This window comes from Eublepharis macularius, chromosome 11, assembly GCF_028583425.1.
Source record: "Eublepharis macularius isolate TG4126 chromosome 11, MPM_Emac_v1.0, whole genome shotgun sequence".
In the NCBI taxonomy this organism is placed as follows: domain Eukaryota; kingdom Metazoa; phylum Chordata; class Lepidosauria; order Squamata; family Eublepharidae; genus Eublepharis; species Eublepharis macularius.
In genome coordinates this window covers 55,592,689-55,611,848 of record NC_072800.1, presented here as the reverse complement: position 1 = coordinate 55,611,848, position 19,160 = coordinate 55,592,689, and the positions used below count along the sequence as shown (strand labels likewise).

Genomic DNA, 19,160 nt, shown 5'->3' with positions numbered 1-19,160 from the left:
TGGGAAATGTAGGCAGCTTGGCGGAATGTTGGACAAGTGACAGTTGAAAAGTCCATTGGACAGCAGTCAGAGAGCCAAGCTGCAAGACCAGGATGCCTACATTTCCCATGTGTTGTGGGCCAAGGCAAAGTATAAAAGTGTGGTATAGTGGCTAGAGTGATAGACTAGGATCTGGGCCACCCAGGTTTGATTCCCCACTCTGTTATAGAAGCTTGCTGGGTGCCCTTGGGCCAGTCACATACTCTTAGGCCAATTTACCTCACAGAGTTGTTGTGAGGGGAAAAAATGGAGGAGAATGGTATAAACTACTCTGGGTCCCCATTGGGGACAAAGGCAGGGTTTAAATGAAGTTTTTAAAAAGTATATACTTAATATATGCACCATCAATACAACTTTTCCACCAGAGCTTACACTGAGACAGTGTATACTTTCCTGAAGGAATAGCTTCACTAGCCGAACATGATTTTCACTAATCCCTCCCTCCTACCGCAGCTTCTTGTGCTATATCTCGCTATTGTCAAGTCATTTCAAAGGGGGTTGGGGGGACACTTTTGGAGAGGGAGGGTTCTACAGAAGGTAAAAGTGGCAAAGATCCATTTTCCTCACAATTATCTGGAATCAAGACTTAACCTCTTGATCAAGTGTTCATTAGGATATATATAGGTGAGTTAAATCAGCCTCAGTAAATTTACACATTAACAAACCTAACAGCCACTTTTTTCATCTTTCTTTTAAGGGGGACCAGAATGTACAAATTTCCAGCAAAGAGAAAGTAAAGTGCAATTCTTGAGTTACAATTTATTTGAGTGGTCCTTAAGAGTTTTCACAAGATAGTCTGGTCACTTCCATCATGATGTGGTTGCAGCAGTCAACAGGCGTAACAGGCACAGACAATCAGACTGCCATATGAATGGAATGTAAACTGGCCCTTCGACTAAGAGCAATGGGAAATTCACTTAAAATTAAGCAATCAAGACACTATTTGGAATAAACGGTGTATGAACCCCACCAGAAGAGCCAAGCACATGCTAAAGGGGAGGTGAGCCTTTGGCTCAACTGCATTTAGGGTTTTAGCACAGCTAAACTATGACATTTTTAACATCCTCCCAATACAAGTTATAGGCCAAACAAGGCATTTAAAAGATTGTGTTTAGAATCACAGGCTGCCCTCATCCCACTGGTGGCAGCTGACACTCAGACACAGAAGTATGGCTGGGTTTTACTGCTGGGGCAAGAAGATAAGGTATTCTCTTTGTACTGGTACTGAATGACTTCATGTAGAATTAGTATAATTTGAAAGTATAAGCCTTTCCATTTTTTTTAGAAGAATGCACCACCACTACCATCTCAGGGGTGTGGGAAGCTTACTCATCCTCACCACTGGACCTTCACAAAAGAACAGATGCAGGCCTAACTTTCCCAGGTAAAGTTCAGTGCTGACTTTCTTCTTGTGATTTTTATGGCAAAGTCACAGACTGCCAGCCTCAACTTTCATACGACTGTTGGCCACGCAAACGTAGGCAAACAACCACCCCACCCCATATGTTTTTAAGAGACAAACAAAAAGTTATGTTATACTTACAACTTTCAGCCTGGTAGTCTGGCACAAACTGCTCATCGTTGTCAGGTACCTGAGCTGAGGACAGAGGGGGGGGCAGGGAGGAGACAGAAAGGAAAGTATTAACATACACAAGCAGTTAATGCATAAAATGATCCTAACTGTTTGGCTTGGGGGAAAAAAATCAAGGACAGGATTAGTATTCATTAAAATTCAAGCATAAAAACCAACATGAAATACACTTGAAAATACTGGCAGGGCTGCATAGTGATTAAGAGAATTACCTGTATGCTCTAATTCCCATGTTGGGCACACATCAAAATACTGCAGCATTTACTTCAATAAATAAAACGACGCAGTGGTTCCAGCCATCCCCATATTAAACTGGGAGGTAGGCAGCAGTTACCCACATGAGATTTCTGCTTACCTCTAGCCAACATTCAGAGAGAAGACGGCATCAACATAGCAATTAATTCATATTTAGTAGATTTTAATCCTGAACGGTGCTTTAAGGGCCTACGGTTCGTATATGTGACTCCATTCCTCTGCTTTATCCTCATGACACTTGGAGGCCAATATGCGAGAAAGTGACTGGCCCAGGTACCCAGTGAGCTTCCAGGCAGAGTGGGGAACTGAACCCACATCTTCCCAGTGGCAGTCCAATAATTCACAAGACTGGCCCTCAATTAACACTTGGCACAGCAGTCAAAAGGGCAGAATATAGTATGCACGAGCCCAGAGAAGCTTTTGAAAACGTTACTTATGAACACCTGCAGTTTTTATGAAGATGAGCAAGGCTTTGGTAGAAGCATGAGGAAGAAAGAATATTAATTAAGGAGAGTATTAATTAAGTAGAATGGATGTATTTCCTTTTCAACTGCATGAAATTATTGCAACTCTTCAGCAGTTTTAACTGCATCATAAACTCCAAGCAGCTCATTCAAAAATACTGCACTTCATTTTATTTTAGCAAAAATGGAAACTTATCTCCATTTTAGAGGCATGTAGCTGTCTTTTGAACATTCACGATTAAGATTATAGCTTAAACAAACCCAAATTGTGTTAGGATCACCATGGATTCTATACATCCACCATCCATGCACTCCAAAAAGGAAATAAATGCAGTTGTTAAATAAATATATATTAAAATGCAAAATCTCATGCGTCTATACTAAACCTAGACCAACATCAAATTAAGTGCTTCTCTATAGGCATGTTTACTTGGAAGTAAGTCCCACCAATGTCAATTACATTTCCAAGTAAATAAGATTAGGTTGGCAATACTACAGTACAATGGTACTAGAGACTAGAGTAAAGGTACTCTAGTCTAAATCTGCTGATCTCAATCAATTTAGACCGGAGTAACAAAGGATTGTTTGTTTCACTAGTTTGCTTAGAGTGCTCTTCTAGGAAGCTTACCGGTCAACAAAATGTGCAAATTAATTTGGTTAGTGATTATAACAATTGTGGGCTCTCAATAAAACTCGCATGAACAAATTAACTCAGCCTCATACTAGTTAGCGCAAATGCCAGACTAAAATCAAGATTCGTTTTTATAAAAAGATAGAGCAATGACCCATTCTGTTTCTTCAAGCGGTAAAGGCTGACATAGACTGACACTCTTGGGTGTTTATATACGTTATATTTATTTTATAAATATAGGAATGCCACAGCCAATACTGGATTATTAGAATACTAATGAATGTAGACTTTCCATCATTTGCGCTCTCTCAGAGTCAAAGGAAAGAACAGTTAAGTCTGCCCAGGCCAAAAAAAAAAGTACTGCTGATTGTCCAAATTGGCTCTGAAGGCTGGAACCTCAGGCGTTCCTTCAGGAGAAACAATAAGTTTAAATCAGTTTTCCCTCAACAGCATTAGCTGATTCCTGCCCCCTCCCCCTCAAATATCAGTGCTTGCTTTTGAAAGTACTTTCCATATTTAAAAAAAAAAACAGTTAAAAAACACACTATACGAGGATGGTGCTGTTTCTTCCCTTGAGCTCATAGTAGGCTTTTCATGATTGCCAGAACCGTGGCCTGAGATTCCAAATCTCACCAATACCACTCCCACTTGCTTACAACTGTATTAAACATTCAAAATCAGACCAAATTAAATGATCTGAGATAGAGGCAACAGCAGCACTACATAGGCAATCCTAAAATAAATAAAGGTTAGTCTTACAAATTAGAGAGTAAAAGGCTCCAAGAAGCCACGATCCCTTGAAGCACAGTTTAACACTGTATGGGAAAAGTTCAAGACAGTTTTGGTAGTAGAAATAGAGACTGTGAGTATGACTACACTTGCACATTATGTGGAAACAATACACTTCCTGTCCAACAGGTGACAAACTTTGTATCACGCTGCATAATTTTCATCAGCAAGGTTTTTATCGTTCTGTTACGCCTAACCAGGAATCGCACACTGCTAGGATTCTGCCAAGACAATCCATTAATACCAGGACTTAATGTTCTTTCCCCAACAAAAGAATCCTAGTTGAAAAGCATATTATACTTGCATCCTTCCTTTTTTTTTTAATGTGCTCAGAGCAACACTTTCACCTACAAAATAGTTTGAGGCTGAGAAACACAAACTTGACCAAGGGGAAAGGAGATCTGAACCCAGGTTTCTAACACACCAACGCTTACATCTAGTCATTATTCTAGTTTGCAATCCCAAGCAAGAGAAAGGAGGAGAATTTAACACCAAACATTCCACAAGTGATTTCATTCACATCAGCAAATAAACAGAGGACAGCAATCCAATTGTCATTCTATAGGACACAGAAAAAGGAGGGAGAAATTGATGCATCAATCAGAGAGTCGGACTATTAGGAATGTTTATATTCTCCCGTAAAATATGTACAAACTTTCAGGACATTTATCACAACTCACAAGATCAGCTACAAATGAAGTAATGCATGAATATTGTTAACATCTGCAGGATGCAGGGATGAGAAGGTTAGCACTAATTGTAATGTAGTTCATTTGAAAGCCTTTTAAAGATCTTGGTAGGCTACACTAAATAAATGAGTAGATTTGTGATGCACATACGCGCCTTAATCATTGCAGAATATTAATAGTTAAAAGAATGTAGCCCACTTATTACTTACATCTCCAGCATGTACCAAATCTATACACACTCTAACTTCAATAGATCAGGTGAGTACATTTCAGTCATTTCACAAAACAGAAACAAAGCTTCATCTTTCCCTTTATGAAAGGATAAAAAAAAATACACAGCAGAAATCCTTCTTTATCGCTCATTTCCAATCACTAGCTTTAACATATCCACAAATTCACTTTCAAAGTCATGATACCAGGAGCAGTGACCTAAGGCAGTTTTTCCCGCAGTAAAGTCAAACGATAGGAAAAGTCACTAGTTTCCTTTATAATTAAGATTGATAGCTATTCATATATTCAAAATAACTTACTATAGGGACCTAGGTCTGCATTCATGTTTTTTGGAGTAAAAAAAGAAACATGATACGTGTTTTGATATTTTATACTTTCCCAGGGGTACAAACTTTCTTCCCCGGACACACATTCAATATGCTCAAAACTCATATGTAAGAATGTAATCAAGAGAGCTAATGACAGCATACAAAGAATTAGTATGTTGCTAAAAAAATTTTTTTAAAGATAAGCACAGGACCAAAACTCACTCAGGAAAAGGAAGAAGAGATTCTTCCAGCCATCCCCTCCTAGCATGTCAGTTTTTCCAACCACAAAAAGCAAATGCACTGATTTGAAAACACGCCCGAGACTTCTGTGACTCCAAAAGACTTTTGCACCCCACCCTTGAAGGACTTGCAAGTCAAACCAGCAAGCACATAGTTAACAAGGCCTAATTTGGATGCCTGAAAAGTAAGAAATAGGACTTCAGAGTGCTGTAACTACAGGCACGTTTATGTATCATTCATTTCCTTTTTTCTTGTCAATGCCGATGTTGCAATTCTATGAGACTGTCATAAAAGCTACAGTGGTTTTGAATACGGTGACAGTAGGAAAAAAGGAGGGCATGTCAACAAGAACATTTACTGAACATGATTTTATATATTTAAATACACGTGACAATTTCCTCACAGAATAAGATGATTTATCCATAGAATTTAATTAGGACGGAAGGAAATGTATATACCCTCCAGTATTGTGTTGCAATACTGGAAATAGCAGGAACAATGCTAACAGGTTCATTCTGCATTATCAGAGCCAGCTGACCCAAAAGTCTGGGACTCTTACTCAAATGAATAACATCTGTTCTTTCTATAAGCCTGACCACCACCAAATATTCTACCTTCATTTCTCCCCTCACCAACTTCTCAAGATCTCTCCATAGGCGGACATAAGGGCAGCAAAGATTATGATCTTTTTTTAAAAAAAGCAGATCTTAGTTTGAATTTTACTTTTCTCCAAATGGGTTAAAATGAGTTATTTAGAGTCTGCTCCTATGCAGATTTACTCAAAAGTAACCACTGCTGAATTCAGCGGGACTGATTCCTAAGAACGTTTGCATAAATAAAAGAGCCACGTAATATACTTTTAAGATCAGCAAAGAAAGAAATGTATTTTAGCCTACCAAGCAAGCCAGAGAGGCAGGTTGGAGAATGAAGCCATAAACTGCAGATTAATTTTGTTTCTTCACGGGCAAATGAAACCAAAAAGAGGAGGGGAGGGGACTGGGCACCAGCCCATACAAAAGGAGTTGATATTTAATTAAAACCAGCTCTTTCCACTGTAACAATGACCTGCAGCCAAAGAAGGCAGAAGATGTATGAGTCATTCTTTCTGCCAGTGAATGAGACAGCTGATCTCCTAAGCAATTCTTCAAGACATGCAGTCAGAACTGGAGCTTTGCCTCCATTCACAAAAACAGAATCCAGCAAGAAACATGTGGCACCAACCACAAACTTTTCATGTCACACCCTGATAGAACGAGAACTGAATAAACTTGAACTTTTTACATAAACACATCCGTTTGAATGCTTTGTCTCAGACATAGCACAGGCCTCATTAAGGAACAAAACTTAATAAATGGAAAGTCAAGCAAACCACAATGCTGAAACAAATTGATCTAGGAAGAAAAAAAGTTATAGACTGGGGGGAGGGGGGAGGAAACAAAAGTAGATCTGATGAAAGCTGCTGTTTTAACTCCTTTTCTTAATGTTTGTAAAGGATGTACTTCCAATAGCATTTCTTCTTCAGCCCATTAAGAACAGATACCAGTGATTTCAGATTATCAAAGAGTTATGAATTTCCCCCAGGGAGCCACACTTAAAAAAAAAACCATGAGGGAGGGAACAGATGATCTGGGAACAAATATTACTTTCATTTATTCTGAAAACAAGAAGCCATATAGGGGCTATATTGTCACAAATGAATTAAGCACTGATTCATTCTATATGTCTGATGAATGTTTGAAAAAAAATGTACTAAAACAGCAGATCACTGAGAGAGACAGAGACAGAGAAAGAGCGCACTTTTTATATTTGTCGAAATGCATCATTTCCAAAATGACTGCATGTTTTGTCTGGACAATTTAGAAACATGCTTTTGTGTATGAAAGCTGAATAAAGCTGTCCAAACTTCCATAACATTTGAAAAGAAATCATTAATGGTAGTAAACAGTATGGTTCAAATGGACTGTAAGACATAGTCTAACTACGTCATAAAGTTACTATATTCTCAATGAACACCCTCCCACACTACTTTGAGCTCTGTGAAAAGAAACATTTTTCATAAATCTCAGTACTTCTTGCCTTGGACACCACTTGTGACCCATAGATTATTCCCAAAAAAACTTTACAAAGTTCCAGCCTCCACGCCTCCCCCCAAAAATAAGTGCTAGGTCAAACACCTTTACTAGATTTCAAACACTTCTTTGGTTTTTGCTAGACTATGGTCATTCCAAAATCCTATTAACCAATCATCATTTTATTTCCTGTTCAGGATTCTGATTTCTTATGTCACCAACAAGATTGGGGGGGGGGGGTCCTTAGTTCTTGGGAGTCTTGGTGGGACAAACCACTTTAATATATCCCGATTTCCAGGCCCTCCACATTTTGCTTTCCGACTGAAGTAAGAAACTGACCACTATTGGTGGGGAGGGACATATTTATTGGTAATGATGATTTCATTCCAAAGAGAGGCAAATGTCACTGCTTCCAGAATGTTCATAATATATATACACTTTGCCAGGTAGCGGAAGAACTGATCCTGAGACACACTTTTTGTTAAAGTTCATTCACCAAGTTCATTCAGTGGCACCAATATATTTTAAAGAAATCAATTCCTTATTATCAGGATATCCTGTGCCAACTTGAACAAGAATGGAGGATTGAAACCATCCCTTCATCTGTCCTCTTGATTAATAACAGATTAGTTTCCATTAAAATTCCAGATGACATTTTGTCAAATCAATAGTAACACTAACAGGAGTTTCATCATCTCTTGGAATATTTACATTGTAGTTCTTCTATTCAAGAAGGATTTTAGTGTACTTTCCTTTTAGCCTTTTTTTTCTTTTAGCCACAAAGTGTTTCCACTATACACAGCAGGCTTTCAGCACATTATTTTCTTTTTGTTACACAGTAAACAGCAGGACCTTCCATAATGAAAAATGTTACATTCATATTTGAACCAATTATTTCAAGTCAATGGTTAAGTTCTGCTTGCCAAGAACAACTTAATTCAGTATCTACAGATTCAATAGAGGAGTTCTGTTACATGCGGGATCAGAAAAGAGAGAGAGCTCAGTATTCTTTGAAAAACTAAAGTGTCACCCAAATATATCAAATGAAGGTGGATTTAGAAGATATTCATATGCCTACATGAAGGAAGATCTGATACCTGAATATGGTTTTTGGAGGCAACATGCTTTACTAAATATTTACTTCCAAGCCAGACTCACGTTCACATTTTGATACTTCTTCATTTTAAGCCACAGCAAATCAAGGCAACTGAGAAGAACTATAGTTTTCTGCTGGACAGGGAGAATTATTTAATTCTGTTCCTTACATATAAAGTAAGAGACAAAAGTTTTGTCAAACTGTCTACTATTCTAGTGTTACAGGATGCAACATATTTTTGAATGTGACATTCAGGGTTTGGCACAGTACAGATCAGACAAACAAACAAAATAACATGGCCTGTTTTCTATTCACCACTTTGAATTATTTTTCTACCTCCAATACATATGTAAATCCCATTGTTTCCAATGGCATTTTTGTGCATATGCTGAAAAGAGGATAGACTGTTTATGATTACTCATTTTAAGCAACATTCTCCAAAGAAGAATAGGAATACTGATAAATATGCAGCTGAAGCGTCTCAACTATTAAGTACAATTCTCTCTCTTCCCCACCCCTCTCTATTCTTCAGAGCCGCAGAGTTAAGCATGTTGTAGTGCAATAAGCAAATTTTTTTGACCTGGTTACTACCCAAGTGGGAGCGCTGAAGTCTCAGAGAAATGGCAACCAGGGGATTCAATTAAATGGGGGAAGGGGGTGTAGAAATGTCACGGTCACTTTTCCTGGCTACCAAAGCATCATAAAACAAAAATATGCAATCGACAGCCAGTTTGGCCACACTGTAACTTTATGTAGATCCAAAAGAACATAAATTAAGAAACTGAAGAATGGGAAAACAGGACTAATTTTAAGTTCAGTTTCATACCCCAAAGTCAGCTCTGTAAGAATGGCAGAAGAATTAAACAGAAGCACCCCCCACAAATGTCTGGTAAACTTTGTGCTTTTTTTCCTGTTTAAGACACAAACCAAAGTTGTTGCTCACTCCCCTCCCTTTGATATTTCCAGCACACTGTAGCAACACTGAACTTTTAACTTTCCTACTCAATATATTTTTAAATCACCAGAGTGTATATATTATACACACATGACCACATACACAAAAAATGATTTCTGACATGGAAAATCATTTCCAGATTTTGTCTTCATATACAGGTGAACAATAGTTGATTTGAGATATGTGAAGACGTAAAAAAACTTGTGATTTTAAAACAGGAATCCTGGATCCAATAATGATTTGCCTATTAAACACCTCTGACAATCAGGTATTATCAAGTTACCCCAATAGTTTCAAGCAATTTATGTTGTTTTCCTATTGAAAACCTGGCATCATTGCATATTTAAGCCTTCCTCTCCCAAATTATCTGCCTCCCACAACATTTAGAGTTTTGACAACTTTTTGTCTTATTAAGAAAAACAAAAAGTTGAACAGTTTTACAAGATCTTCACTAAAGTTACCTTCACATAATGAGTCACTGTTGCATTTTAAGAGAGGATTTCATTGCAACAGAACTCACTACAAGAGTTCTTCCAATTTAAAGTTTACCATCTCTATGCATGCAGAGTACCCGATCTCCTTACTAATGTCGGATAGCAAAGACATGGCTGAGAATAAGGGATTAGGAAAAGCTTACTCTATACGCTCAGTACTTGGCAGACTATATTAAGAGATATCAAAATAGCTAGTCAGCCTAGATACCATTACAACATTTCCTCTTTTCTATGTGAAGCCATTAAATTGAGCTCTCCCTACTGCTCCCCTTTTCTGAAAGAAACAGCATGTCCATTCAATAAACATAATACTCACTCAGTTAGATAAAAATAAAAATTCCCACTAATGTACAAAAGCACATAAACAACTTAGGATATATGTGCAGAACTGATTATATCTGAATACAGTTTAATCCAGCCTTCTATTCTAGAGAAAGTGAAAAATACAGATATTACAGAACACAGAGAATCTATACTGAGTCATCATACTACAAATAAACAAGCTTTTAAATAGCCAAGTGCGTCACAGACAGAAGCATAAACATTTAAGTTAGAAAATATATCTCAGCTAGGAGCAACTTCCCTTGCCTTTTCAAAACTTCTCATAAACATCTCTCCTTTTGTTCACCTCTCCATTGCTCAAGTGAATTCATATTTACATCTAGAGATTTTTCTTCTTTCCAACTGTCAGTAATACTACAGTAATTGTATCTGAGTTCAAGTGAACAGAAGAAACAAAGGGGGAGAAATTGATTCTCTCTTTTAAAAAAGGATTTACAAAATTAAAAAAAACCTCATTGCCCTTTAAGCATTTGATACACACCTAATGTTCTGTGTTGCGAGTAAGGTGGGAAGAAGACACTTGCGCTTAAATCTTGAAGCATCCCGTCCTGATGAACCCAGAGAAACTATATTCTGCCATCAGAAAAGTACTTCCATCAGAATACCAAACAATCGTACGCCCTGCTCTAAAGGAAAGAGCAAGCCCAGTTCTGGCTGAATGCAGTCTCTTGAGGAACAATAATATAAACCTGATCAATTGCAATTAAAATCTGAACAGAGGCTTGGAACTTGAAGTCTTGGTGCATTAGTTCTTGCCAAAAGCAGATGTGATTGTGAGCTGGAAGCAATTTCTCCTGGTAATTTGTGATGACACTGGGTAGAGCAGCCCCAGAGTCCCCAAAGACAAACTCATCAGAGGCTCTAATGTATGCATGACACATGAGGTGGCTCTTTTAGAGCTCAATTAATTGGGCTGAACATTAAGACAGCAAGTTCAGGACTTTTTTCTCCCTCCTCCCACCTCCCCTTTTCCTCCAGAGTTGGTTTTTTTTTTTAACAAGAGGACTTTCTCCCCCTTACCTTCTGCAAGCCATGTCTCCTGTAATTGGCTCAGATCTTGAAAGAGTTCTAAGAAAAGAGGAAAAGGTGGATAAGAGACCAATACCTTTCTCATGTTATATAGACTGCTAGCTAATTTTTCTCCCCTCCCTGAAGGTAATACCTGTAAATAGTATTCTGGCTAAACTCACACATCGAGAGGCAAACTGGAAATACCCTAGTTACAGATCACAACCCATTAATATTATTATTCAGATTCCACAAGAAACGTATGCAACAGCGTTTCCCTTTCGCTGTCAACCCCAGCAATATCCATCAGTTTCCTCTTTCAGCTACTTGTACATATGACCCAGAATGCCTGTTTTAGCTGTCCCACAACAAATGCAGTTGGCTTTTAATTCACATAACCTGTTTCTCCCAAAAAACAACTACAGGCCAGCTCTAGCAGCCCTTCCAAAGAAAGTGATGCTTACTTCAGCAGTTTTGCCCCAGTAAGGACTTGATACTATTTTAACATGCATCCCCCCCCCCCCGAAACAGCAAAATCAAATCCATTCCTCATTTTTAGAAAAGGGCACGCCATCTCCTAACACCACAAGTATATTTATGGTACAGGAACTGTGCTGGTCAGAGTACTTGATTCACACTCAAGGAGAGAGAGAAACACAAGCAGGAACAGAATTCGAATCCAGTATTATACATTTTTGAAGTCTACATAAGTCTAGGTTAAACAAGAGAATGGAAGGACTTCATCCTCCAAGTTAGTGAAGCTGTCTTTTAGCATTAGCATCACCAGCTGGTAGTGATTCAATAAAGGACAAGAGAAGGGTTTCTATGAAGTATTTGCAGATGCTTATCTGCTTTCCAAAGTTATTATAAATAACTGGTCTGCAGTTTGAAGGCTGAGGCCTGAGAAGTTCCTCAGTTAAAACTTAGGGGAGTTTTTGTTGTTAACTCTATTTGTGGGTGAGCAGACACTGTTTCTGAAGCTAGCTTTACGGCTCCCAGGTTCATGCAGGACTTTAGAGTTTTGAAAATGTCTTTCAACCTGAAAAAAATAAATAAAGCTGTGGCATATATGGACAAAAGCAGGCATCCTGCAAAGCACTGTTGCTACAGCCCTGCACTGCAATGGAGTTTGCACAGAAGATACATGCAAACCAGAGGATGACTTGTACCCTGAAAAATCTAAGGGAGGGGAGAAGGTATGATTGGCAGGTGCAGATTTAGTTCTCCTGTCTCCTCCTCAGCATTGAGAAAAGCTGTGACTAAAATCAAGACAGCGTAGATACAAAGGACAATACACAAATGCCTCTGACAAACCTACTGTGATACTGATGAGATCAGTGCACCAGTCTGGCAAGCGCTCTACGTCAGAGGTTAGCACCAGAGTGATGCTGGAGGCAGCACAGGGCCAATTCACTTTAAACTGGGGCAGCACAGGCCTAGAGGAATTTTTAATTGTATTTTAATATGTTGTTATCCGCCCTGAGCCCGCTCGCGGGGAGGGCAGAATAGAAATTTGAAATAAATAAATCATAAATATAGGAAATGGAGCTTTTTCACAAGCCATCATATCAAGCCTTGCCAAATCCCCACTTCAGGTGTGTGATATTATTTATGTCCCTTCTGTGTGGCAGTACCTTCCGCAAAGAGAATGAGTCATCAACTCATGCAACTACATAGTAGCGGATTGTTTTTGTCAGCCTATGTCACATTGTTAAATGTGATTTTCTTGTCTGTCCTATAAATAGATTTTTTCCCTCCTGGATATTTGTCTCAAGCAAACTAACAAAAAAAGCCCACGCAAAACACCCCCACCCTCCCTCAGAAAATGAAAAAGCTTCTCATGGAGTAACTTGGGATTAAGAAGGGGCCAAAGTTACTTCCCTTCCCCCAAAGAACCCTCACCTTCTGAGTCATGCGCCAGATCCCCGTTAATGAATTTTCTTTTCCTGACGTTTGCGTTTGCTGGTCGCTCGTTACAGTTTCTCCCACAGGGATTCTAGAAATAGAAAAGATTGGTTACTTTAAAAAAAGAAAAATAGGAAGCAAGGTGACAGCCCATGCTATCAGCATTTTAAAAATATTGCAAGTTCAAAGAAAGAAAGGCTTTTTTGATTGACCCACCTACTAATTGCAACCTATTAGTTTACTGATAGAATTATCCTTCCTCCAAAAAGTATTTCTGACTCAACCCACCTACCCAAATCTGAACACACACCTATACTTTTCTAAGCAACACAGCATTAAGAATAAGATATATTTTTGGCAATTTCCAGCGGTAACACCTACACAACAGGGTGTTTTTTTTTAAAAGAAAACCATCATTGCAGCTCTTTGGGAGATCAAGAAAATGATACTAACAGACTTCTTTGTTTTCAAGCCTGTTAATAAAAGTGTTTTTGAAAAGTCCTTTAAAATGGACAAGGCCAAATAGATTTATGTCAAATAGATTTATGTCAAGTTCACTCTTCCCAGAATGGTAGGCAATCACAGCCAAAAACTTCGAAAGCAGAAACTGGTTTTCTTCCAGCAGTACTAAAGGGAGGGGGGGCTGCTTTCAGTCAGATAGAAATAGTCAGGTCGTGAGGGCGAGTTATTAAAATAAAAGCAAAGGAACCCTAATTCAACAGCAAAAGAAATATCCCCCCCCTAAAAAACACACACACCTCCCCTCTTCCTCCTTCACCACCACCCCCGAGAGATTCAAGTTTAAAAGAATAACTTTGGAACTGATCACTCACAGCGGTGACCATGTAAGGCACTTGCTGGTCATAAAATCCATCCATTCTGCAGACTTTAGCTGAGTGTTTTTTATTATTTTTGTTTTCTGGACATTGAACTGAGAGATTTCCTCCAGATGCAGCCTCCGAGCAGCCTAAAAAAAAAACCAGGAACACAAAATGGCTTTTAGATTTGACAAAAACATGAATGAACCGCTCGAATTTGCATAGCTAATGATCCTCCAAGAGTCCCATTCATAAAAAAAAAAAAGCACCCTCCTTCCGCTGCCTTCCCCTGGGCTACAGGCAAGAGCCGGAAAAGACCCAGCGAGGGGGGAAAGGACTTTTTTTGCAAGAAATCCAATCGAGAGGCAAGAACTCTTTATTAACCTGCCCTTTCTGTCCCCGGAGGGATCAGCGTAACGAGCACCGCTCATTCGTAAACGTGTGCAGGAGTCGTAATGGCGCACAGCACGGCTCGCCTTGCACCTAACGGGAGGAGAGCCGCGGCTGAGCGCCCTTCTTTTTTTGCAAAGCACAACCACACAATCGGCCGGAGGAGGGGGGGGAAAGTTGCTGCAAAGACCCACCTGAAGGTAACCGCCAGACGATCGGCTGCGCGCACACACGCACCACACAAGTCCCTCCAAATTTAATATACACATTAATTATTCCCCCTGCACTTCCCCCGTGGAAGCGAAACGCGCCACTGACAGCGCTTTATTCGGAGGCTTTTCCTCTACTTCTCCTCCAGGGGCCTCCAATCCAAACTGATGGATCTCCGCATCCCATTGGCTCGCCGCGTCTTTCACAGGATCAGATTTCTGCCTGTCAATCAGGCTGCCGCTCACCCCCTCAGGGAAAAAGGGAAAAGCTGGATCCTCCCGGATTCTGCCGCGGATTCGTTACTCCCCAAGCTGACCGTATAAAAACAACTGCTCGGTGTAAGCCCCCCTCGCGCGTTAAAAGACTTCCGATCTCAATACTACAGCGGGCGGCTTGGCGCGAACTGGTTTTGCCTCCCGACCCCGTCAAATGCTACCTTTAAAGGAACTTGGGAGATTTTTTGCCCCGTGCAAATACATACATTAAACAAATGCGATTTTTGTTGTTTTCAGCATGGCTTAATTACAGCTGCACAAGGTTGCCTGGTTTAGCTAATCCGGCTACATCCTTTCAGCAAATTCAGGGTTAATTCAGCAAGATTCGGGTCTAGTAGCACCTTAAAGACCAACGAGGTTTCCAGGGTGAGCTTTGGAGAGTCAAAGCTCCTTTCTTCAGATAGGGTTAATTCAGGTAACTTGTTTAATTGTAGGGTGGAGTAGGGTAAATCCAGGCATCCTAATTCTGAGTTACTTCCATGTGGTTTGCAGCTGTAAATATTAGTGCACCAAAACTTTATCAAATTAATATTTATTTTATTCTTTAGTTAGGATCATTCAATGCATTCAAGAATATTTATTCTTTTATTTTATTTACTTAATTTATATCCCAATGGGCCCCCAAAGCAGCATACAACATTGTTCTCCCCTCCTCTATTTCATTCTCACAACAACCACCTTGTGGGGTAGGTTAGGCTGAGAGTGTATGGAAACTCAGCGAGTTTCCGTGGCAGAGTGATTCAAATCTAGGGGCCTCCCAGGGCTTGGTATGACTCTTTACCCACTATACCACACAGACTGTCAATTTCCAGTACTCAGGTTTGACAGTCCAGTGTTTAAAGGGGTGTTATGGAATCTCACAGGAAGTAGACACCAGCCAGGAGGGCCTTATAGATTCTGTTTACTTGAGTCAGAATGTGTTAGATTCCAGATTTGGATTTAAATAGCAAGAGTAGCACATTTCTAATGTAAAGACGCTGTCTGGGACTCTAAACAAATCTAACCAGCAAGAAACTACTCTCATGTGAAATTTGGCATATTGGACATTGTAAATACAGCTGCATAAAATCAATCAAAGAAACCACATCCGGTTAAACAGTCTTTGCTATCATTAGGTATTTGCGCATGGCGAATATATTGACAACTTGGATTCTTTAAGATATTTTTAAAAGTTCTCTTTTGCAGGTTTGAGATTTAGAATGCTTGTTTTAGAATTTCTGGATTTCTGAAACGAAATTTCAGTGAGCTGTAGAAAGAGGGGAAAGGGAAAGGTCTATTCTTTAAAGGTTGGATACATATGTCCAAATCAGATAATTCCTGCCAGAGTTCTCTTTGAAGAATTCTAGTAAGTGATGTGTAAGTGATATGTGACCTTGAAAATGACCTTCTAGGTAACATTTAGGGTGGCATCCTCCTATCTACAATTGATCTGGTATGGATACTTGCTTTTAACACGCTGATACCAGCAATTCATGTTTTAAAGCATGTTTTGGATGTTGCCTATTAAAAGCATCTGTTGTATTCCCTTCCTGTTAATATGAGAACTTTTGTCCCTATTATGAACGTCCCCTATTAAGCCTTTAGATGGTTCCAGTTATTTTTGTGCATATTATCTCAGAATAAAGCAAACAGGTAGACTCTCTTCCTGATAAGGAACTAGTTGCCCAGTGCTGTCTTGTTAGCAGAACCCTCTGACTTAACAGCATTATAAAAGTGGATAAGACTCACATTGTAGCTCCTGTGTTGAGTAGCCTGAATACAGGGTACACCTGGTTTTTCTTTATATGTCTGTTGAGTCATTCTCATTTTATTTATTTTATTTGTTTGTTTTTGATTTTTATTCCACCCTCCCTGTACAGGCAGGCTCATGTTACACGCAATGCATGTATAGCTGACCATGTGATAGAAGCCCCACATTTATCCAGGTACTGATCCATGGTTTCATTTGTAAAGCAAATGTGTGTTTCTTACTAGAAGGTATACATGCAGGTTGTATGTGGATTCACAGTAACTTCTGAACAGGGCTACTCTCAGAGTCTCTCTACACAAGACATCTTACACGGGGATGCTCAAGTGACTTACTTTCTGTGTGGTCTTATATTCAAGTATACTCTGTCTCCTAGCGGTGCATGTGTACCCACTATGGGAAAACAAGTATAATATCTTTCACTGGATCCGACTCGTGTAAGATGTCTTATGTAGAGACTCTCAGACAGTAGTGAAGCTGGTGGGTACAAGTAACTGAAATGCTGCAAGTAGGTTTACTGACTTCCAGGTGGGATGTAGAGATCTCCTGGAATTTCAGCTGATCTCCAGATTGCCTGCCACTGATGGGAACTATAAATATATTGACTTTTGTACTTTGCTGTGAATTGGATATAAAATAGAGAAGCCTATGAAGAAGTGACATACTAAACAGGATGGATTGAATTTATGTCGACAAAACCCGTAGGCGGCGTTCTTGTGAGCTGCAACTTCTTCTCCAATTACGCAGCACCTTCTACAGGATTTTTCCATCTTTTTGAAAAATGAACATTCACTCATATTGAGATACTGTATTTTTTTAAAATATTTTTATTCAATTTTAGAACTGTAACAATAATCAAACAACAAACCAATATAATACATTGCATTTACAAATATTAACACAGTGCTTCAACTTTAATACATTAACAATGAGTAGTGTGAAGAGGGAGGTTGCAGATCTCTTGATTCTATGAATTCATAAAATGGGATCCATTTTTCCCAGAAGTTTGATCCTGAAGATTGATATTCCGTCTGATGTAGATTGTCAGTTATTTTTTCCATTATCAAATGGTTCCAGATTTTTGTAAACCAAAGTTCTGTAGTAGGTGGAGATTGGTCTTTCCATTTGGTTGCTATTGCACTCCTAGCTGCCACCAGGAGAGAGTTGATAAGGTCTCTTCTAACATTTGGGATCGATGTCTGATCCCACAGTCCCAAGAAGATTACTTTTGGTGACATAGGGACACTGTGCCCTGTTATTTCCTTAATAATATTTAGTATTTATGACCAAAATCGAGATATCAAGGGACATTCCCAATATTGAGATACTGTATTAAGGCTCTTCTTTGGACTGATAAGCTCAGGATTTGATATTTAAACTCCACCTGTTGGATGCTTTTGCGATATTTGTATTTATTGACTTACCTTGTACTTACTGACTTTTCACTATTTATGATATTTATGGATTGAATTATAGATATTTGTGGAATGATTATTGTTCATATTTACAATTGAGCACTATTTGCACTTTAACACTAAATTTATTCATTGTTATACTGGTAGTGACTTTTTTGACTCTGGGAAGGGTTCTTTTTTGTTGTGGTTCTTTGTTTCCCAGAGCGCCCTTTGTGGTTTGTTTACAGATGGGAACCTGGCAAGGCTATCTTCCAGGGACTGTAGCCTCTGTCTGCCAATTGATGGTAATCAGCAGGAGGAGGCAAGTTACCTAGAGGATTGCCTGCAATTGGTGGAGACGGGGAGGCTGGCCAGGGAAATGGGTATGAATGCACCTGCATTCCTGGCCAATAATGTCACTTCCAGTGTGACCTGAAAATACTATGTTTGGGGCCAATTCCTAAGGAATCTGTGCCAGTGTGATGCCATCACAGTGCGACAACCCAATGTGAGGGGACCTGGCAACCCTATCTCCAGACTAAACCAATCAGTTCCCCTGGAGAGTGTACTGTATGGCATTGTACCCCACTGAGGTCCCTCTCTATACCCTACCATCCCCAGGCTCCACCCCCAAATCTCAAGGAATTTCCCAGATCAGAGTTGGCAGCCTTAGTTGCAGGACTAGGATAACTTGTGATAAAGGTTAGATCCAATTTTACAGTCTCAGGTGCTTAGGAAGTGGGAGCATGTGAGGTAGCCTGATAACACCATTAAAATACAAGTCCGAGAGAGGGTAGATGGATTAGCCATCTGATAGAAGACTGTAGAAGACTGTTCCCTCATATAGCAAATTCTTGAGCAGTATGTTGCATTCTAGGATACCTTGGCTGAAAATCAAGGGCTTGCATTTCTGGACTACGTGGATAGCAATACATACCAATACAGCAGAGAGAGACAAAAAAGAGAGACAAAATATAAACATGTATCAAAGTACACAAAATAAAATCGATGAACAAGAAGCATTAAAACATCATCATTGGACTCATGATAATCAAGACTTTCTTTTCTTTTCTTTGCAGTTTGAGATACCCAAAGAAGTGATGCTCCAAATCCTTTGCAGAAACTATAGGAACATTTCTTTGGCACTGGATCATTTTTTAGCCAACCTTCCTGGAGATTACAGAGCAATTTAGATTTTACAGGTGTAACTAGCAGAGGGG

At 39.3% G+C, this 19,160-nt stretch overlaps 1 protein-coding gene across 1 annotated transcript in view; it reads right to left on the bottom strand.

Annotated features, from left to right (window-relative positions):
• Positions 1-14,582, bottom strand: part of ETV1 (ETS variant transcription factor 1) — an 84,285-nt gene extending 69,703 nt beyond the window's left edge. The window contains exons 1-5 of the mRNA XM_054991983.1: positions 14,509-14,582; positions 13,940-14,073; positions 13,104-13,197; positions 11,214-11,261; positions 1,583-1,636 (exon numbers count right to left, since the gene is read on the bottom strand). Of these exons, the coding sequence (XP_054847958.1) occupies positions 1,583-1,636; positions 11,214-11,261; positions 13,104-13,197; positions 13,940-13,984 (241 nt within the window). The 5' untranslated portion in view covers positions 13,985-14,073; positions 14,509-14,582. The remainder of the gene's footprint in view (positions 1-1,582; positions 1,637-11,213; positions 11,262-13,103; positions 13,198-13,939; positions 14,074-14,508) is intronic.
• Positions 14,583-19,160: the final 4,578 nt, after the last annotated feature.